The 20,585-nt window shown below is 33.9% G+C and overlaps 2 protein-coding genes across 2 annotated transcripts in view; one reads left to right on the top strand and one right to left on the bottom strand.

Moving 5' to 3' along the window:
- The window catches only part of LOC106667985, a 132,190-nt gene that overhangs the window by 46,590 nt on the left and 65,015 nt on the right, over positions 1-20,585 (top strand). The gene's annotated exons all lie outside the window — the stretch shown is intronic.
- Positions 2,184-3,890, bottom strand: LOC106667984 (glycine-rich cell wall structural protein-like). The gene is made up of 2 exons (XM_014396340.2): positions 3,788-3,890; positions 2,184-3,715 (listed from the first exon to the last, which is right to left on the bottom strand). The coding sequence occupies exon 2, from the start codon at positions 3,184-3,186 to the stop codon at positions 2,320-2,322; it is 867 nt and encodes a 288-aa protein (XP_014251826.1). The 5' UTR covers positions 3,187-3,715; positions 3,788-3,890; the 3' UTR covers positions 2,184-2,319.

Raw genomic sequence — 20,585 nt, 5'->3', positions numbered from 1 at the left:
CGAATTTGAAACCTGCATCATGGGAATATCAGGGGTTTCGTTTTCTAGTTTGCCATTCATTATTGCCTATTTCCTACTTTGATCTCTTCCCCCCTTTTAAAATAGAATGGAGTCTGTCATATCTGGCGGTTGTTGCAGCTAGTTTACTACTCAAACGGTTAAATAAAAATATATAAAAAAAAGTTCGGTCGGCTTGGATCGAAAGATGGTTAGTTCTCGCGTCGTCAAATAGGAATTTTGAATTTATTGTAATATGAGCTAAAGGATAGATAAGGAAGATAAAAAGTTGTTTTTTTTAAATAATAATAAAATAATGTCAACACGCTGAAAGTAAGTACACAGCTTTACTCACAGTTGACGAACTCTCCTTTATAACTCTAATCAATTTTAGCATTTGGCCAAGCGTTCATCACCCGGTGGTACTTAGGAACAATATTAGGAATGCGGAGCACGAACTACTTAAAGCAAAGGATCAAATAATACTGGCTAAGCTAACCAAGATTGATGTTCGTTGTTTACTATATTAGTTTTAATCGAAACGAGGAACGCTGCTGACTCTTTGATCAACGATGTCCACCACGTTGATTTTGTTTTTTGTATATAAAAAAAAGTATCAAAGCCCAATTTCTACTCATTCCTTTTACCTTATTCTTGAATCCTATTGACCGCTGCTTTAGTCAGATTGATACAGTCGTCCAAAAATTGAGCAATCGTCGCCTCATGATTTTTGCATTTATACTTCCGACTTCTCTATACAACTCAATACCATCACCGACGCGCAAGATACCTCAAGTCTGTCTACTAACCCGAATAATATCCAAGCAAGTTCCAACATCCAAGTGAAAACATGACTGAATAAAGAAAAATGAACATTGTAATAACAATAATAAGCAGAATGACATGAAACCCCACACACAATGCTACTTAAGAATAAAAATTTAACCAAACACGGATAACTGCGAAAACTTTTAGAAACGAAATCTGCTTTAACAATGAAAACGTAACTAACTTTTTACAAGAGATTACTGCGACCACTTTTAGACATATGGAGAGAAGCTTTGGTCCCGCCAAACACATGGAATTCTTCCAATCGAAATTTCTAAGACAAATTGTCAAAATGTCTTATTGCGTCAGTTACCTCATCAATCATAACGACTTCAATATTCATTTGGTCATGAACGGATCTGATCCCGCTTCCAAAACTTCCACAACTTCCCTCTATCCTAACTATCAAGCACAAGCATCTACACGTTCCCATCCCGAATAGCAGCCACCTCGACTTAAACGACGATAACTTTAACTCCTCGCCCCTTAAGCAAGTATTGGCTGGTTTATAACATTCTGTTTTGATTTCATACTGAAATCATACCTAACAGACGAAGTAGCTGTATCCGCTTAAGTTAGATTTGTAGGAGCCTAGATAGCAGCCTGGCGTGAAATCTTCACATAAGAATTGAACTTATCAGAAGAGTTGGACAGCTATGAAGACTTTTAGGTTCTAAAACTGTTGGCTGACTACCAAAACACAATTAATTCTTTGACGTGAAACTTTGTTAAACAACTAACTATGAAAAACAATAAACTTCCATATATTGCATTTTATCTTGAGATGTTGATGATATAATATCTTCTTGTGTGTTGTCAATTTATATAATAATGTTTTTTTTCTTCAAATGAATGTTACCGAAATTAAATGAGCAACATCACCAAAGGTAGCAAAACTTAATAATAACTTAAACCATATAATATATGTATATGTAAAATGTAATAATATATTTTTCGCATCTGTTGAGGTAGAATTTTAATGAAACGTTTCCCCTCATTCATCTCCCATGTGGGCAGTAAAGAAATTATTCCAGACAGCAAAAGTTTGACCACATTTTAATTTGTGTTTTTTAAACTTTTCCCCCTTGAAATTCTCTCTTATTTATTCACTCATAATTTTCTCTGCCAAATAGCACTTAAGATTATCGTGGAAAAGGCCCTTTTAACCATGCCTAATGGCCTAAAGAGTTTTTTGACCTTTTTTAAATGCAATTTTCAAGTTTTTTTCTTGCAGTTTTTCTTTGTTAATTTCAGTCCTATACATCTTTTTAATCCGTGTAGAAATAAATGAGGGTAAAGATTTATTCTTCAGGTTGGGAAAAAACTCGTTTTGTTAATTAGTTAAAGAAAAGTTGATGGAAAGTTTGAAAGTTTTAGTATTTTATTCATGCAATGAAAGTTACAATTATGAATTGTTCAGATTTAACAATAATTAAGTAATTTTTATGAGGAGGGAGGTACACAAACCAAATCATACGAGTACACTGTCAGCATTCAGAGGTCATTTGAAACAAGTACATTTTCGCTTCCCAATCCCACTAAATCTTGTCCACCCCCGTCCAAGGAGTTATATGGGTCATAATATGATGAGTAGTGTTGGACACCAAAACTGGGATTTCCATAAGTGGCATAGCTTGGCTGGTAAAGGTAACAAGGAAATTTCCCGTTAATATTACCGGTGCATTGGCATACGCATTTGAGCGTGGTACCAGGTTTTCCAGAGCAATTATCACCGTCTTGACAACTGCATTTTCCTCCACAACCTTTGTCGCCTCCGTTATTGTTGTTACAATTTCCTCCTCCGTTGCCTCCACTTAATTCTCCGAGAAGCTGGGCGAGAAGCAGGCCGAGAAGATCACTATTTTGACCACTTCCGTGTACGGGCCCTAACAGTTGTGTAAGAAGATCCGGCACAAGTCCTCCGCTTTGTCCAGTACCACCATTTTGACCTCCGAGCAAACCGCCTAGAAGGCCTCCATTTTGACCACTTCCAGGTACAGGCCCTAACAGCTGTGTAAGAAGATCCGGCACAACCCCTCCGCTTTGTCCAGTAACACCATTTTGACCTCCGAGCAAACCGCCTAGAAGGCCTCCATTTTGACCACTTCCAGGTACAGGCCCTAAAAGCTGTGTAAGAAGATCCGGCACAACCCCTCCGCTTTGTCCAGTACCACCATTTTGACCTCCGAGCAAACCGCCTAGAAGGTCTCCATTTTGACCACTTCCAGGTACAGGCCCTAACAGCTGTGTAAGAAGATCCGGCACAACTCCTCCGCTTTGACCATTACCACTATTTTGACCACTACCAGCTACAGGTCCTAACAGCTGTGTAAGAAGATCCGGCACATCCGCTTTGACCATTACCACTATTTTGACCACTACCAGCTACAGGTCCTAACAACTGTGTAAGAAGATCCGGCACAACTCCTCCGCTTTGACCATCACCACCATTTTGACCACTACTAGCTACAGGCCCTAACAGCTGTGTAAGAAGATCCGGCACAACCCCTCCGCTTTGTCCATCGCCACCATTTTGACCTCCGAGCAAACCGCCTGGAAGACCATTTTGACCACTTCCAGGTACAGGTCCTAGCAGTTGTTTAAGCAGATCCGGCACAACTCCTCCGCTTTGTCCATCACCACCATTTTGACCTCCGAGCAAACCGCCTGGAAGACCACCATTTTGACTACTTCCAGGTTCAGACTCTGAAGATGGTGTAAGAAGATCCCCCACAAGACCGGAATCTCTGCTTACTCTCGACAGATCACCAGAAGTGGGCAATAAATCATCGTTATCCACCAGATCACCAACATTCTGCCCTTCAGCTACTAATTCATCCGACAAAACATATTGTACGTTAAATACCCCCAGTACCGCTATAAACACCACCTGAAATATAATCCAGAACCACTATTAACTAATTAATAAATAACAATTATTATAAGAGAGTACAAAACTTACGTTCCACTGCATGATCAATCTACTCTCTAGCCTTCTCACTGCACATACCACCTTTTTATATGGGTTTTCTGTGAGTTGGATTTCCCGTGTTGCTGTGATAATGGAATAATTTTTGTCACGTTTTAAAGATTATAACACATCTCTTGGCTACCTTTTATAAAAATTAATTAATCGTAAAATGTTAAAGATAAGCTTTTACAATTTCTATGTTCGCTTGACGTTGGTAAATTAACAATTAAATGAACACGTGTCATATATGTACATATAATATATCGGGTATCTCTTTTCATACCGGCAAGCCATTTTAATTAAAAGGAAAACAAGATATCAAAAAAGGTATTGCAACCATCTATCCATCTATCTATTTTTGTTTTTTTAAACTTTTTCTACAGGTTCTGTTAATTCAAAATTAACATATTTTTTCAATTATAACCTTATATTTATTCTGCATATTCTTAAAATGTGTCATTGTTTATGAGAAAGGAATTTTATTTCAGAAGAACAATGAAAACACCCGAAATTAGCGTAATGTTAAAAGGTAGTGCTTATGATAAAAAATTAATCTACTAAGTTGTGTATATTATAACGTAAATGAAAATGTGGGTTACGTACCATTCGTAGAATAAAAAATGGAATTTTTAACTTTTTTAAGAAGTTTAAAATAAATAAACGCAATTATTGCAATGTATGAAAGAAGAACTATGCTAAAATCATATTGTTAACAGTTTTTCTAGGTTGAGTTGTTTTTAGAAAACTGGGCAGGACATTAGCAATTTAAAACTCTCTACATGTATGTCTAACGTTTATATTAACAGATTTTCAAATGGTTTTTTTGCACTTTTTCTTAAAATTGAAACGACTTGATAAATCCATAAATGACAATGTAGGTTACCATTTGAAAAATAAAATTTCATTTTTTAACTTTTTTAAGAAGCTAAATCCATTACAGTTCGTGGCCCGATTGACCAATTAACTTTTTTTCAATTAATTAATCTTTATGAAAGGTATTGGTTGAGATAAAAAATGACAAAAGGAGGGAAAATCCAAAAGGTAGGGTTGAGATGGGAAGTTGGTGTCCTAGTGGATCGAAGTCACGATAGCTCAAGTGGTAGAGCAGCGGCGTATTTGGCGGAAGATCGTGAGTTCGAATCCCGCTCGTGACCCTGACTTTTTATCTCAACCAATACCTCCATAATGGTTTTTTTTAAGAAGTTTAAAAAACGGCAATTATTGCAATATACGAAAGAAGTGCTTATGCTAAAATCATATTGTTCACAGTTTTTCTAGGTTGAGTTGTTTTTAGAAAACTGGGCAGGATATTAGCAATTTAAAACTTTGTACATGTATGTCTAACGTTTATATGAACAGATTTTCAAATGGGTTTTTGCAATTTTTCATAAAATTGAAACGACTTGATGGGTTTGGATCCATAAACCTAAGAACTCCATACGTCCGACACACGACAGCGGATCCCCTCTCTTCCCAACATATTATGGGTCTGCATAATATAACTAGGTGAAGTTCTGCAATTATTGCAATGCAGAAAAGAACTGTTTACGTGTAATATTTCTATTACAATTACGATTATGATTAAACAATTTTTCACGAAGTTGATTCAAGATGTTATGTGAAAGTAATAACGCTTAACTTTTAATTTTTATGTTAAATTTATGTTTTTTATTTTCTCCCCTTGTCTCCATACTTAATTTAAACATATTCATCAAATGACTCAGTAAGAATTTAGTTCAGAACTGTTAACGGCTTGCCATATACAGTATAAACAAGGAAATTTAAATGAAACAATTTGGATAAGGAAAGAGTAAACGTCTCGAAAGTTGATGATTTCCATGTATGGCACGCAGGTTCAACATCCGTCGGTTTATTCCCATTATTATACTTTTTATATTAGGGAGTGCGTTTAAAAACTGTTTATCTTCCATTGTGAAGTGATACTCACAACTTCCTTGAATCTAGAACAAAAACATACGCTTCAGAAAAAGACTGACTTGCGTTCAGTATTATGACTGGGAATTTTATTTGCAGGCGCTTCAAAAAGCAATGACATTAGAATAGCTATTTGGCTTTTTTTACTAACAGTAATAAGTTAAACCCTGACAAACCACTTTATGATGTTTTTGTCAAATCAATCTCAAATAAAATTCAAGGGGCAATGCAGGGCTTCGAACCCAGAACCGCTAGCGTAGAAAATATCTTCAAAACATCATTGCACTTATACTGAAAAAACATGATCTGGTTCCTTGATTTATTTTGAGCAGTTCTGTTCTGTTTGCTACAGAATCATTACATCTGATTTCTTTTTTTCTTTCTAGTCCATCGAGACTTTATAGGATGTTGAAACAAATTGAACGTTTCCGAGATCATACATTTAGTCCCCATTTGTAGGAATGGGTATCAGATTCAATTAATTATTATTGAATGCCTGAAATGTTTAGGCCCTATCCAATTTAATTGTTTTCGGAGAGTCTGAATGAACCTAGCTTCTCCTCGTATAATACATTTTCAATGGAAGTAGGCTTAGCATCATTTCTAATGATATGCTAGAAGCATCTACACTGTTTCCTTCGTAAACGCCCAATTTTTTGGGTTGATATGAGAAAATCTTCGCTGGTCTACTAATTGTTACAAATTTGAAATATTAACAGTTAATTCAATTTACGAGAAAAGCTCGGAAATACAGCTTAATAATAATTTAATTATTAATTGTGTAGCCCCGTCATGTAGCCGTAGATAAATTACTAACATTCTTTAAATTTTATTTCATATTTTAAGATTAATTAACACAGGGGGAAAAAAGACTCTGAATTTTTGTAGATAATTATGTTTACCTATTCTTACCTACATTAATTTAAAAGCTCTTTTTTTACCGATTTAGAGTCTATGCTTATGCAACACTACTTTTAAAGTAAAAGATATTATTATGTTGCCGCTAGAAATACGAAACTGTTGCTAACTTTTCGCCATTGTTGTAATTTATTGTAACAACATTATGTAAACTTGATTATTTGGAGATCGTGAGATGCGGTCTGGTGTGACGTAGGTTTAGAAAAACATTTGCTTTATCGTGCCAACGTTTCGATCTTTATTGAGATCACCTTCAGGGCCTGGGAATGACACATCTACACGGAAAACATACACTTTGAGCCCTGAAGATGATCTCAATAATGATCGAATCATTGGCACCATAAAGAAAAAAAGTTTTTTCTAAAACCTACGTCAGATTTAAATAAATAATAATAATAATAAATTTATACAATGTTGGAAACTTCATTATTATTGTTATTTTTTATCTAAAATTTCTAGCATTGTATAAATTCATTTTTTCTTTTGCATTCCATAAATTCACTTGTTTCGACATCCTACATGTGTTTGTAAAATTTAAACAATGTTTATAAATCCCAGGCCCCGAAGATGATCTCAATAAAGATCGAAACGTTGGCACGATAAAAAAAATGTTTTTCTAGAACCTACGTCACATCAGATCACATCTCACGATCTCCGAATAATGATAAACATTAACGATGACATTAAATTTTGTTTGTGTGATAATCAGGTGTTCGGTCACAGAAACAAAGAAACTCCCAACTTCATGCCAAGTTTTCGTTTAATTTGTAAACATCTTCAGGGCCTAATACAAAGAAAAATATAACTATAGTCGAAATGATAATTTTAAATATTGTCTACTTACTGAGTTAATTTACAACTTCTTTATGTACATGTTTATTAATCCTTGATAATAAATAAATAACCCATAAAAACAACAATTAAAATATAAAAAATATAAATTCCTGATTATCACACAAACGAATCTACACAAGGTCGATCCATCTCTTACCAATATTAAATTTTGTCTTAGATACCTTTGTGAATTACCATTTCCAAGAGTTATGAGAGAATAGATTTCTATCTATCGAAACCAAGCAAGCATAGGACGCAGAAGAGAAACCTCAGTGGGGCAGTTGGGCTCGAAATCTGAGATCAAAGTCAACAATTCCGAATACCTGGAATGCTGGTATATCAGTAGAAAAAACAACAACCGGATATCCCATTTCCCTGTTTCATTCCCGTCTCGTGGGACGTCCATTAATTCTCTGATCGATCGACCTGAAATATTATTAGTTAAAAGGACGTGCGGTTGGTTTCTTTCTACTCAAAATTTAATAATCGAATAGGTTTTTTCCCGATACGTATGTTGAGACATGGAACCATATGGGAGAAATTTCTGAAAAAAAAAGATTTAAAAAAACGTGGCTTTTAGAGGTTTTTGCGTTTTCTCATAGAAGGCTTCATTTGAGAACAAAAGATACAAAAGTTTTATTGCGTTAAGAAAACAAAATAAAAGTTTTGTCGTTACATGCGTCAAGAATAGTACAAATTCATTCATTTTTATCCCACTATTAATACGTGAAAAAACTCCTTAAAGACCAAGTTTTTAGGACCTTTTTTGTTCAGCATGAAATTTCCTATAAATCCTCAAAGTATCTTTATTTCTTTTGGGCCCAGCCTATATATATATTAGCCTTAGTTAATCAAGTTCAATTATAATTATAAATAATTAAGGTTTTTAGTTGAGATGAATAAAAGTTATTAATTGGTCAAGCGGACCACGAAATTAGTGAATTTAATGAATTAAAATGCAGTACACTTCACTAAAGCTCTCCGTGGCCATTTTAATTGTCGCCGAGAATCAAATAGATTACACGACATTTGAAAAATGGCAAAAAGGAGGGAAAATTCAAAAAGGTGGGGTTGAGATGGGAAGTTAGTGTCCGAGTGGATCGAAGTCACGATAGCACGATAGCTCAAGTGGTAGAGCAGCGGCGTATCTAGCCGAAAGTCGTGGGTTCGAATCCCGCTCGTGACATTGACTTTTTTATCTCAACTAAAAACCTTAATTAATTGAAAGATTAATTGGTCAAGCGGACAACGAAAACAAGTGAATTTTATAATTATAAGAGTGTTATTCTCTTTTCCTTCTTTACTTCATTGTAACAAATAACCATTAATAATATTTTATTGATTTTACTGTTTATTTTTAATATAAGATGTTTTTCCTTGTTAAACAGCTATTTTCATTTTATTCTTTAGAAGCAAAATCTCTCAACGTTATAAGCTAATACTATATAAATCAAATATTTAATTATTATTTTTTTATTTTTTAAAAATTTGTTTAAAATCTTTCTTACGAGGGTTAGCAACATCAGAGGTCATATAAACCCTCAGGGTGCCGGTGTTTTGGAAAAAAAGCCCATTTGTAAGTATGTCGGGTTCGAATGCAGGGCCGCTGGATTCGAACTCGGGACCTTTACCTTACAGCGATGAGAGCCGTGTCAACACCTAAACCGTTGCGGCCACCGACGCCCCTCTTATTCCTTATTATTATTTATTTATTGTTTGCTAAGTTAAATTATTAAGTTTGAAGTACAGTTCTAATACTCTGATATTTGGACATGGGTAATTATTAAAATCTGAAATCATGTTTAATTTTAATTATGTACAGATTTCATTTTTATACTCGTTATTTAGTAACATTCTATTGTATTTAGTTCTAATAATAAACCATTTTTACGTTTTAGTAGTCAATCGACCAAGTTACTTCTTTCAATTAATTATTCTTTTTATGTAAGGTCTTGGTTGATATAAAATCGTCAGTGTCACGAGCGAGACTCGAACCCACGACCTTCGGCTAAATACGCTGCTGCTCTACCACTTGAACTGTCGTGACTTCTAGTAATAAAGTTTAAGAATTAAAAAAATTTTCTTTGCTACTAGGGCTCATTGGCGAGAACGCTTGGACACATGTCTAATATTTTTCGACGTAGCATCAACAAAACAGGTTTGATTAAAATCTCAACGCGGACGTGCTGGGATGAGCCTCCCCTCGTGAGTCCGCCCGCTCTCGCTGGTTTCTTAGATCCGTAACCTCCACTTTTCAGATGTGAACTGAGGTGATATTTTGGAAATGATTTTTCGGTAAGAATAAAATGTAAACTGATAAATCTACTTACCACAGTAAAAAGGAATCAAAAATGGTAGGACATACACTGATACTTAACGTTTAGCAAAGCGCTGATTTTGTATTCACGGATTCACGATTAAAAGATATTTTTCCTCTGATGTAAAGTACCAATTTTCGCATTCAATAGTTTGACGTGGTAGCGGCGATATATCAATTATTCATAACGGATAATACTGACTTGAAAATGTATGTTTTTATAAGTATATATTCTTGTGTAAATTATTTATACATGTATATATGTGTAGATGAGTTACAGAGCCTTTTCCCCCACTTATGGAAGGGCCATTTACTTCATAAAAAAGTGATCCATATAAAATTTAAATATTTATTTGATTTATTTACACATATTCTACATATATTTTGAATCGAGGTTTTCTTCTGGTTAAGAAAATTTCTATGGTTTTTAATAAAAATCAATACAACGAGATAATGGTGCTACTTTTAGCCAGCGTAGGTGTACATTAAATTTTCACCGTTAACTTGTATTCTAAGAAGACTTCGTAAGTTCAAGGGTGTTTAAAAAAATTAATTGAACAGAATATAGATTAAGTTGAAATAAATTATACTTTTTGTAAACACATTATCGTTGTTATAGAATTTGTTAAGTACTCAAGTATATTTATATAAAATCATGAAAGGAATTTAATTATACAGACCGAGTATGGCCGTTTTCTCAAGTTATAATTTAAATGGACTAATAAAATATCTGTCTTGTGTTCAATAATTGTTTATCTAATATTCACATACTCCATATTGGATTGATTGCGATATAATTGTAACAGCTGGATTGGATACTGCATAATTCAAAGCGGGACGATGTCGGTCCTAGGTGTGACATGATTCAACGCAAGGAAGGACAAGATTATGGTCTTATAAATAAATTACTTGTTAAAGCGACCAATGAAAAATCGTTGATGATGAAAACAATGTTTTATTGTATATTTTGGTTGTCTTTTTAACTTAAGTTATTTATTTAAGGAGCTTACAGAAAATAAATTTACAAGATTTAATTCTAGTCGTAGGATTTTCTGGTGTTGAATGCTCATTATTATTTTGTTTGCCTGTCCTCTGTCTGTCAAACGTATTTCATTTTTTCGTCATCTTCGATGACAGCTTTACACATCATGGCTAAAATATTGGAAAATGATTGTCCTTCAAGGTATGTTGCCAGAAATATATTCCTCTAACCTACCCCCAAATCATCATTTTAGCTTTCGCGCTGATAGTCCAGCAAGTGTTGATCCTCTTTTCTTTAGCGAAAAGAATATGGTATGAACGCCTTTTTTTATATGGCACAAGAATTCGACCGCAATAGTGTCCCCTGTTCAAATTAAACTGTGTCCTTCAAATACCGTCTACCTAATCCTCCGCTAAATCCGAGTTTTTTTTCGGGTCCGACAAGTATAAAATTACTCCAACTGCTTTCTTGCCGCGGGAGTACCGCAAGGCAGTGTGTTTGGGCCAGTCTATATACTTATTACCGCAATTGTCTGAATCCTTCCACCCTCATTGCATCCTTTGCCAATCAGGCAATGACAAAGTACAGCAGATATATAATTTTTTGAAAAGGAGCGCCGGAACTTCTCACAAGACCAAATCCATTCTGTGGCATAAACTATATCCACATTAAAAAATAACTGGTATCTTGGGTAACTAAAGAACACTAAAATACTGGGAGCGTAAAACAGACAGGAGGTAAGCAAAAAGACTACTCATAAAAACAACCTCCCATATTTACAAATTTACCTCTATATAATTAATATGTTTTAATTTCTTATTTTAATGTTATGACAACAATAAATGTTTACTTCAGTATGCAATGATCTAGTTAAAAATGCATTTTTTTAGTCAAAGGATATACAATTGAATTCTAAAAGAAATGAATTTAAATCGTACTTTTTACATCAGAAATTATTAATTTATATTATTACATTTCTAATCGAACTTAAGTTCATCTAATATTTTTTCTGGTATAAAACAAGGATCAGTTTTAGGGCCAATTTTGTTTCTTATTTATGTAAATAATTTTTTCTTGATTTATATTAGTAAGCTTTTTAGTTATGCCTTGATGATTTACACCGGAAGACGAATATTGTTGAACACAACCTCACCGAAGTCCGTTATTTCCAAGAAATCATCGAGGAATAAATCCCTCAAATCAGGGATCTCATTGGCAGGGATTTTCGATTTCTGGATGACAATGCCAGACCTCATAGAGGCAGAGTTGTTCATCAATGGTTAAAAAATCTGGGAAATCCAATCTGCCCTTCACCCATTGTCTCCAGACCTCAATCACATTGAGCTCATGCGTTGCAGAGATCACCATCCACAGCCGTTGATCTACTTCAACTGAGTGCAGCGTTGCAAGATCTATTTGAAAGACAAGAGTGAAATTCCTTATAAAATTAGTGACAATTTTACTAACAATATGCCTAACAGGTGCTCATAGTTTTTAGCTAATAGAGGACATAAATTACCTGGTATTAACCGTTTAAAAATATTATTGTTTCCAATAAACAAAATTATTGAATTAATATCTTCTATTTTGTTATATTTCAAAATCCCTTAACTAAATTTTTCTTCACTAAAAGACATAACACTTTCAATACATTTTAATGCAATTTACACTAAAAATAAAAATGCTAGAGAAAGTAAATACTACAAAATTGGCCATATCTCTATTCAACTTTGAGCAGTATAGAATAGGTTTTATTTTATTTTTATATTATAATGTGTGAGAAGATTTTATTTTTGTTTTATGTTGTTACAAAAAATTTATAATTTATTTTTGTGGCTCTGAAAAGTTCTCTGATATCAAGCACCGTTGTTCACTTAATGATAGCAGACTAAATAAAAGGATCTATTTATTTATATTTATTTATTATTTATAAAATGCAAAATGGCAAAAAGGAGGGAAAATTAAAAAAAGGTGGGGTTCAGATGGGAAGTTAGTGTCCGAGTAGATCGAGGTCACGATAGCTCAAGTTGTAGACTTACGGCGCATCTAGCCGAAGATCGTGGGTTCGAATCTCGCTCATGACACTGACTTTTTTATCTCAACTGAAAACCTTAATTAATTGAAATATATTAATTGGTCAAGCGGACCACGAAACCTAGTGACTTTATTATTTATATTTAACTGCATTTTCCGGGAGGCAGTACGTAATGACCACATTCATAACAGATAATTATTAATTCTTTGAATATTTGTATCTCTTATGAAGGACCTCCGTGGGAACTTGAAAACTTCCGGCTTTTCTTCATGGTCGTTTCAAAAGACGTTGTGGAGTCGACTTTTTCCGTTCGGCACTTTTAATTTAATAATAATTTTTTTAAAAGTTTAAACTTTAATTAGTAATAAAAACTCACAAGCTCGATAGGCCAGAATGAAAAATCGAGTAAATTTACGAAATACTGCAAACATGATAATCAATTATAACAATGAAACGACGAAAATGGAAGTGATGGGCGTTGAATTTAAATAATTAATCATAAAACGTATGAAAAACAGAATAAATTTTACAAACAAAAGATAATTTTCAGGTAGAGTATTATTCAAAGTTAATTTCTGCTGATAAATATTTCATTGCTTATCCAATTTGTTCTTTCATTGCCGGAATATCAGTCAATAAATAAATAATTAAGTAATTAGGGCCAAATCTTAAAAATAACATATAAAAATGTATGAATATAAATAATTAATAAATAATTTTTTTATCCATTTTTTAAAATATTTTATCAGTTACAACACATGCACAGTTAAAATACATTTACCCAATTTTTGTTTTTCTTTTTTCCTAATTACAGTAAACCAGTTGTCAAAGAGAATAATGTTTCTGTGTGCCTGCAATTTACTAATGTTACACTTATTTTTATATTTTTATATCAATAATTAACCGATAATTATTTTTTATTTAAAACTGCACTTTAAATATGCAACAAGTAAAAATTTTGAAACTAGAAGCATAATCCGTCATGCGTTAGGAATCACACGATGGTCACCGTTAGTTCACTAACACAGTGTGAAAATGTTGTGGATTAACTAACTTGATCTGTAGTTGGGCCTGAATGTGCCGTCAGTATAAACTTGAACGATTTCTAACCTCCTTATTACCTTATTCTTGAATCCTTGATTCCTTGAATCAGAGTGAAGTGTGACAACGAGTACTCGAATATCAAACTGATACGGGCCGGCGTTCTACAAGAGAGCATTCTTGGTCCCGTCCTTTATATCATCATATCATTATATCATTCACGTCCTGTCTTTCTTTCTCTCTCTCTCCCTCTCTCTCTCTTTGCTTTTATCTCACTATCTTATGCTCTCTCTCTCTCTCTTTGCTTTTATCTCACTATCTTATGCTCTCTCTCTCTCTCTCTCTCTCTCTCTCTCTCTCTTTCTCTTTCTCTCTCTCTCTTTCTTTCTCTCTTTCTTTCTCTCTATCTATCTATCTATCTATCTATCTATCTATCTATCTATCTATCTATCTATCTATCTATACATCTTACTTTCTCTTCTTTCCCTCTATCTGCCAAATAATAACTAATCTATTGAAATATTTACTATTTATTTGCAACAGCTTACGATACCTTGGGCTCTATCTTGACTCACGACTGACGTCGAAATCTAGATAAAAAACACGAACTGAATAGACGATTCTGACTACTCTATAAACTACTCGAACGCCAATCTAATTTGTCGACAAAAAACTAACACTGTTCAGAAACCGATTTGGACATACGGACTAGAACTGTGGGGCACCGCTAAACCTACCAACATCCAACGAATTCAATCCTTCCAATCCAAAGTCGTTAGAATTATATTTAACGCTCCGTACTATGCCTACAACGCCAACTTCCACAATGACCTCAAATTACCCTTTGTAAATAATTAATCCAGTCCAAATTCACCCAGTTCTACGATAAACTCTCCACTCACACCAACCCACTAGCCCAATCCATGTCCAACATAATCCATCCCTACAATCCTGTCCACCGATTAAAACGAAGATGGCCTTGGGACTTCCTCATCAAGGACTAACTTTGCAAAAAACTGGGAGACCAACAATTATTGGCGACTCCCCTCAAGAAATGTTTTTTTTTTTTTTTTTTTTTTTTTTTTTACGAGAGTTCGCAACAGCAGAAATCATATAACCCTTAAGGGTGCCGGTGTTTCTGAAAAAGAAGCCCATTTGTATGTCGGGTTCAAATGCAGGGTCGCTGGATTCGAACCATTGACCTTTACCTTACAGCGATGAGCGTCGTTGCTGCCACAGACGCCCCGATATACAGTTTATAAATGGAAATATGTAAATAACCTCAAATTACGAGATGTATATATTACTAATGCAGGTAGTAATAAAAAAAATTGCTATCTCTCTGACCTTCTTAAATTGCTTTATTTGAACAATTTTGCATTATTTATGAATGAGCTAAGTAATTAAATAAACCACAAAAGGATCATAAATACAAGAATATTACTTATTTAATATCCCTGTTTAATGCCTTTAAACTTTGCGTTTAACGATTTCATTAGTCAAATAAATTATTTTGTATGAAATTTTTGTTAATTAATTTATTAAAATAATCACGCGTTAAAATTTTCAATGTTTGTTTTCCTTATGACACTTTCAATCCGCCTTTTTTTTTGTTAATGCACTCTCTTTTATTTATTTATTTTTTAAAGGATTCGCAACAGCATTGATCATATCAACCTTCGGGGTGCCGGTGTTTTTAAAAAAAGCCCATCTATAAGCATGTTGTTCAGAAGAAGAAATTGGGTTTTTGTAAGATGCAAAACGCCCAACTCAATGATACGAAACTTTTAACATATCTCATACAAGCGTTTCAAAGTATCTGAGAGAAGCTGGAGCGATATTTGGATCTCTCCCATTGGCTGAGGAGAATATTTTAGATCTCATCCCCATTTGCGATTTCTCCTTAAAACCCAATGTAAACGATGCATTTTTAATGACACGGGATGAAAACATCGATGTTTTCAACATTTTGAAGAGGAAAATCTTGAGAGTAAAATGCAGCAAGTCACTGTTAACAACACTAAGATCCGAATTACATCCCAAGAAGGTAATTTATAATTATGAGCTTCTTCCGCTCTATCAACCCGTAATTCTAGCGTATATTAGAATATTACGGGCTCAACACAATTTGAGCGAATAAAGTCAACAATTGACCAAAAAGAGGATTAATTTAGCTGACCTCAGATTTGTTAGAGTATGGCCTTCGATGTGCTACCTCGGGCATGTATTTTCCTGACATTGCATTTTCAGGTTTTTACCTTTTTGGGGCTCGGTATATATTAATGGAAAAACTTTACTGACTTTGAGCACAGCAGAAAATTCACCTAGGAATGTGTGGTGATTATTGACCGTTAATCGATAATTATTCAGAAATCGTGAGATGCGGTCTGGTGTGATGTAGGTTTCAGAAAAACATTTTCTTTATCGTGCCAACGTTTCGATCTTTATTGAGATCATCTTCAGGGCTCAAAGTGTTTGTCTTCTGTGTAATTGTGCCATTCTTGTGTGTCGTGTCTCACGCACACAGGCACTCTCAACACGACACGCAAGAATGGCACAATTACACAGAAGACAAACACTTTGAGCCCTGAAGATGATCTCAATAAAGATCGAAACGTTGGCACGATAAAGAAAATGTTTTTCTGAAACCTACATCACACCAGACCGCATCTCACGATTTCTGAATAATTCACCTAGGAGTTCATCGTACGTAAACCTGAGACGTCTGCGAGAACCACAATACAAAATTTCATAGAAAATGGCAACAGGCAGTGGAACAAATATAAAAATTCATATAATTTTTGTTAAAATTGTTTACAATCACCGGAAATTTCATTGAATTTCCATTCAAAAAACGCTACGGACTTATTTTAGGAGCCGATATTTAATGGATTATTTCAATTTTTAGTTGTAGGTTTATATTGAGGATGTTGCTTTTTAAATTGTCCCTCACCTTCCGAGGGAAATGTTTACTTATGCTTGTATTATATATTATTTCTGCAAATGTAAAAGTTTCGACTCGGCGATGAGTCATGCAGTAAATTATGTAAAAGAATACTTTGTGAATTATTAAGAATGGCTTAAAGTCCTTATGAAAAGGATGCATTTTTAAAACAGCTGATCAAAGGAACTTAGTGTTTTTCTTTTCTTTCAAATGGCCTTATCCCTGATGTTTAAATATAAAATTATAACTTTAAAGGCTGTTATAAATTTGATCAGGATAAAACAATAATAAAATATTTTTAAGCAGAACGGTTTCCTTTTCTTTGTAGTATATCTTTATTGGGCATTATATACTCTTATTAGGAATTTCAATTGGTAAAATACTTAAGCATCTTAATTTTATATGTTTACATTAGCTTACCAACCACCTAATAACATTGTTAATAAAACTGTAAAAAAATGATGAATTTATTTATTAACCTTAGACGTTCTGCGAGAACGGAAGTTAAATTACATCAAAACTGGCGATAGGTAGTGGAACAAACTAGTTCATATAATTTTTGTTTTATGCATTTATTTTTTTACGAGGGTTCGCTACAGCAGAGGACATACAACCATCTGCGTGCCGGTGTTCTTGAAAGAATGTCAAGTCGGAATGCAGGGCTGCGGGATTCGAACCCGGGACCTTTACCTTACAGTGAAGCCAACGCCTAAACTGTTGCTCACATCCTCTCTTAAATGAATGCTTAAATGTGCTAATTTATAATGTACAATTTAAAAAGAAAGTTTATTTTTCTTTTTTTTGTATTGTTTTATTTAAAAAAGAATAATAATAATAATAATAATTGGTTTAATGCGTTTAGAGACGATTTTTCTTTTTAAAAGAATTTACCCCAATAGTGATATCGCATAGAAATGAGCTAGGTAAGGTGTGGTTTCTCATGTATAGAAACTAGGGTTGTCAAACAAGCTTTAAAACTATTAACTCATTAAACAACATAGCATTTAAAAAAAACTGCAGTGCGGTTTTTCAACATACATTTGTATCAAAACTGCCATAAAAACTATCTTAATAAGCACTTAGTTCAAGTGCGATTAGGGAGATTGCCAAAAAAGTTGGGAAACTTCTAAGTGCGCTTCCCACCCAAAGATCGTTAAACGCATAGTTTTAATTGGATTCGAGGGAATTATCCACTTTATGACAATGAAACGGGCTCTTCTCTCTAATCCTATTTCCAATTCTAGTATAAATTAGTTTTTAGAAATGGCGTGCAAATAAATAGTCAGAGAAAATTCAGTTGCTTATTTTTCCTATTAGAACTAAAAGAGTCAAATGTCAGATAGTGATTTCTGGGTTTAAAAAACGTTGGAAATGTTTATAAAATGATTTCACAACAAATTTTTCCCCCTACCTACTATTAGGTCCAGCTTTCGGAACTGAAAATGAATATAAAATATGTACTGTACAAAAATTCTTTCCTTAAGCCGGCTACCAACTTATTTCTCTAGAGGTAACAAAAAATAAGGCTTTCTGGTTCTTCTATCTAAACTAACTGGTTTAATGAAGAATCTATGTCTCGAGTATCTTTCTCTGTAAGGTTCCAGTTGTACCAAAGTTTTATAACGAGTACCAAAAATTTCTCTGCCGATTTAAAATTTGATGAATTCCGATGGCTTTTAGAAATGAGCAGTTATTATATTTAAATTTTACACTTCGAGGTTAATGAAGTGCCTGATAGTATGGATGTTCCCTTTGTAATAACAGTAAGAAGGAAAAACGATAGTTTGAAATACACAACAAAATACGACTATCTGATTTTTGTCTTTGAGTGTATTTGCAAGTCGTGTGATAACATGTTGTCAAGGAAAAAATAACTCAGAATTTGCGAGGTATCGACTTTGTTCATAGTTGATGGAGAAAATCAATTCTTATTATTTCTGAGGTGGTCTGACGTTAAATTTCAATGTATTTGTGTTCTTACACAAGGATGCTATTTTTTTAAATAATAATTGGGTCTTAGATCATTTTTAAATTTATTTTCAAGATGTTCTATTGGGCTTCCAAAGATTTGGCACATAAAGTCGTAGGAACAACAAATACACAACAATGACAGTAGCAAGAAAGTAATCGAATATCTGAAGCAAATAAAGGCATATGGTCGCCTTTAATGCTTCTCCACACGTGGTTTCGTTTTCCCTTCCTGAAGTGAGTGTATTTATTGGCGAGAATGTGTGAGGGTATGGGTGAGTAGTGTTCGGAATATCGAGTACACCACAGACCCACCAAACTAGGATATACAGGGTGAATTGCTACTCGTGCTACAAACTTCTCCAGTAGATTCTTCACCCTAAAATGAACAAAAAAGTTCATATTGTCCATGGTCCGNGAATCGGACCATGGACAATATGAACTTTTTTGTTCATTTTAGGGTGAAGAATCTACTGGAGAAGTTTGTAGCACGAGTAGCAATTCACCCTGTATATCTCTTTGTGTGTTTTGAGTAGAATGAATGTATTTATTGGCGCGAAAGTGAGCGTGTATGGGTGGGTTGTGCAGGAATATCGAATACTCCACAGACCCACCGATTTAGGTTAGTATTAGGCTATAATATCTTTTAAAGTGAATGGGCGGAGGCACTGTTGTAATATTAAATGCGCCAGTGGCTCCAAATTTTTTAATTTGTAAATACAGAATGATTGGTTACTGTTTGAGTGACTGTATTTATTAGTGCGTTAGTAGTGTATGCATGGGTGGGTCTATGGTGGAATATAAAGTACCCCATAAACCCACCAACCTAGGTTAATATTTTAGATTAATTGTAATTTTAATTGTATATAATGTATGGATGTATTTATTAGCGTGAACGAGAGCGGGTCTTCAGAGGAATATAGAGTACTCTGAAACCCGCATATAGGCTAGGCTAGTATTGAATGTTAGTGAATGAGATAGTTTCAGAGCCTTTTCACCACGTGTGGGAGGACTAGAAATGTAGAAATAACGTCCCAGAACACAACCAGAAAGAACGCCAGACTTCCTACGGAAAAGCTAACTTAAAAAAAATTAATTAAATAAATAAATAAAATAAAAAGGTGAGGTGGAAGAAATGTGTGGTGCCGGCAATAGCCCGGGGGGATTCTTTATCGAGTATTTATTTTATATATGTAACTAGATGATAATTTTTTTTAAATTTCAATATCCATAACATTTCCGCCTATACCACCAACTTTACAGGTATACAACGCGTCCAACGATTGAGCCTGTCCCTTCTCAATTAAATTCATTTAATCTGAGAACGTTTTACCTAAAAGTTTATAACAAAGAATTTGCATTGTCTTTCAAAATATCTTTTATTTGTAAAAATAATTAATTATAAAGACTAGAGACAATTGGTTCTACTATAATGACGAAGTGTATATTATGTTTTTGGCAATAGGGTTAAGTTACGGAGAAAAATGTAACATTTTGTCATTTTCTAACTGAATAATTTGCAACTAATTTCATTGAATGTAAATGAAATTAAAACGCTAACATGTGTGCGATTGTGATACTTCTATACCTTTTTTTAAGTATTTCAATTTTCACGAATGTAATGTACAATATCATACAAATCAAGCAAGTTTGTTGAGATTAGTATTAGTATAATAATTGCCAATACCAAATAAATCACGGTACTTGGCCACCAACATTTTCTAATATCAAAATTATGTATACAATCATCGGTTACTTTATTGTGACATTGTTTGAATTTGTTAATAATTAAAAAAAACATGTACAGAAGAATCA

This window comes from Cimex lectularius, unplaced genomic scaffold (assembly GCF_000648675.2).
Source record: "Cimex lectularius strain Harlan isolate CLEC.00 unplaced genomic scaffold, Clec_2.1 scaffold232, whole genome shotgun sequence".
Lineage (NCBI taxonomy): Eukaryota > Metazoa > Arthropoda > Insecta > Hemiptera > Cimicidae > Cimex > Cimex lectularius.
The sequence above is the reverse complement of the archived record's forward strand: the minus strand, read 5'-3'. Positions and strand labels throughout refer to the sequence as shown.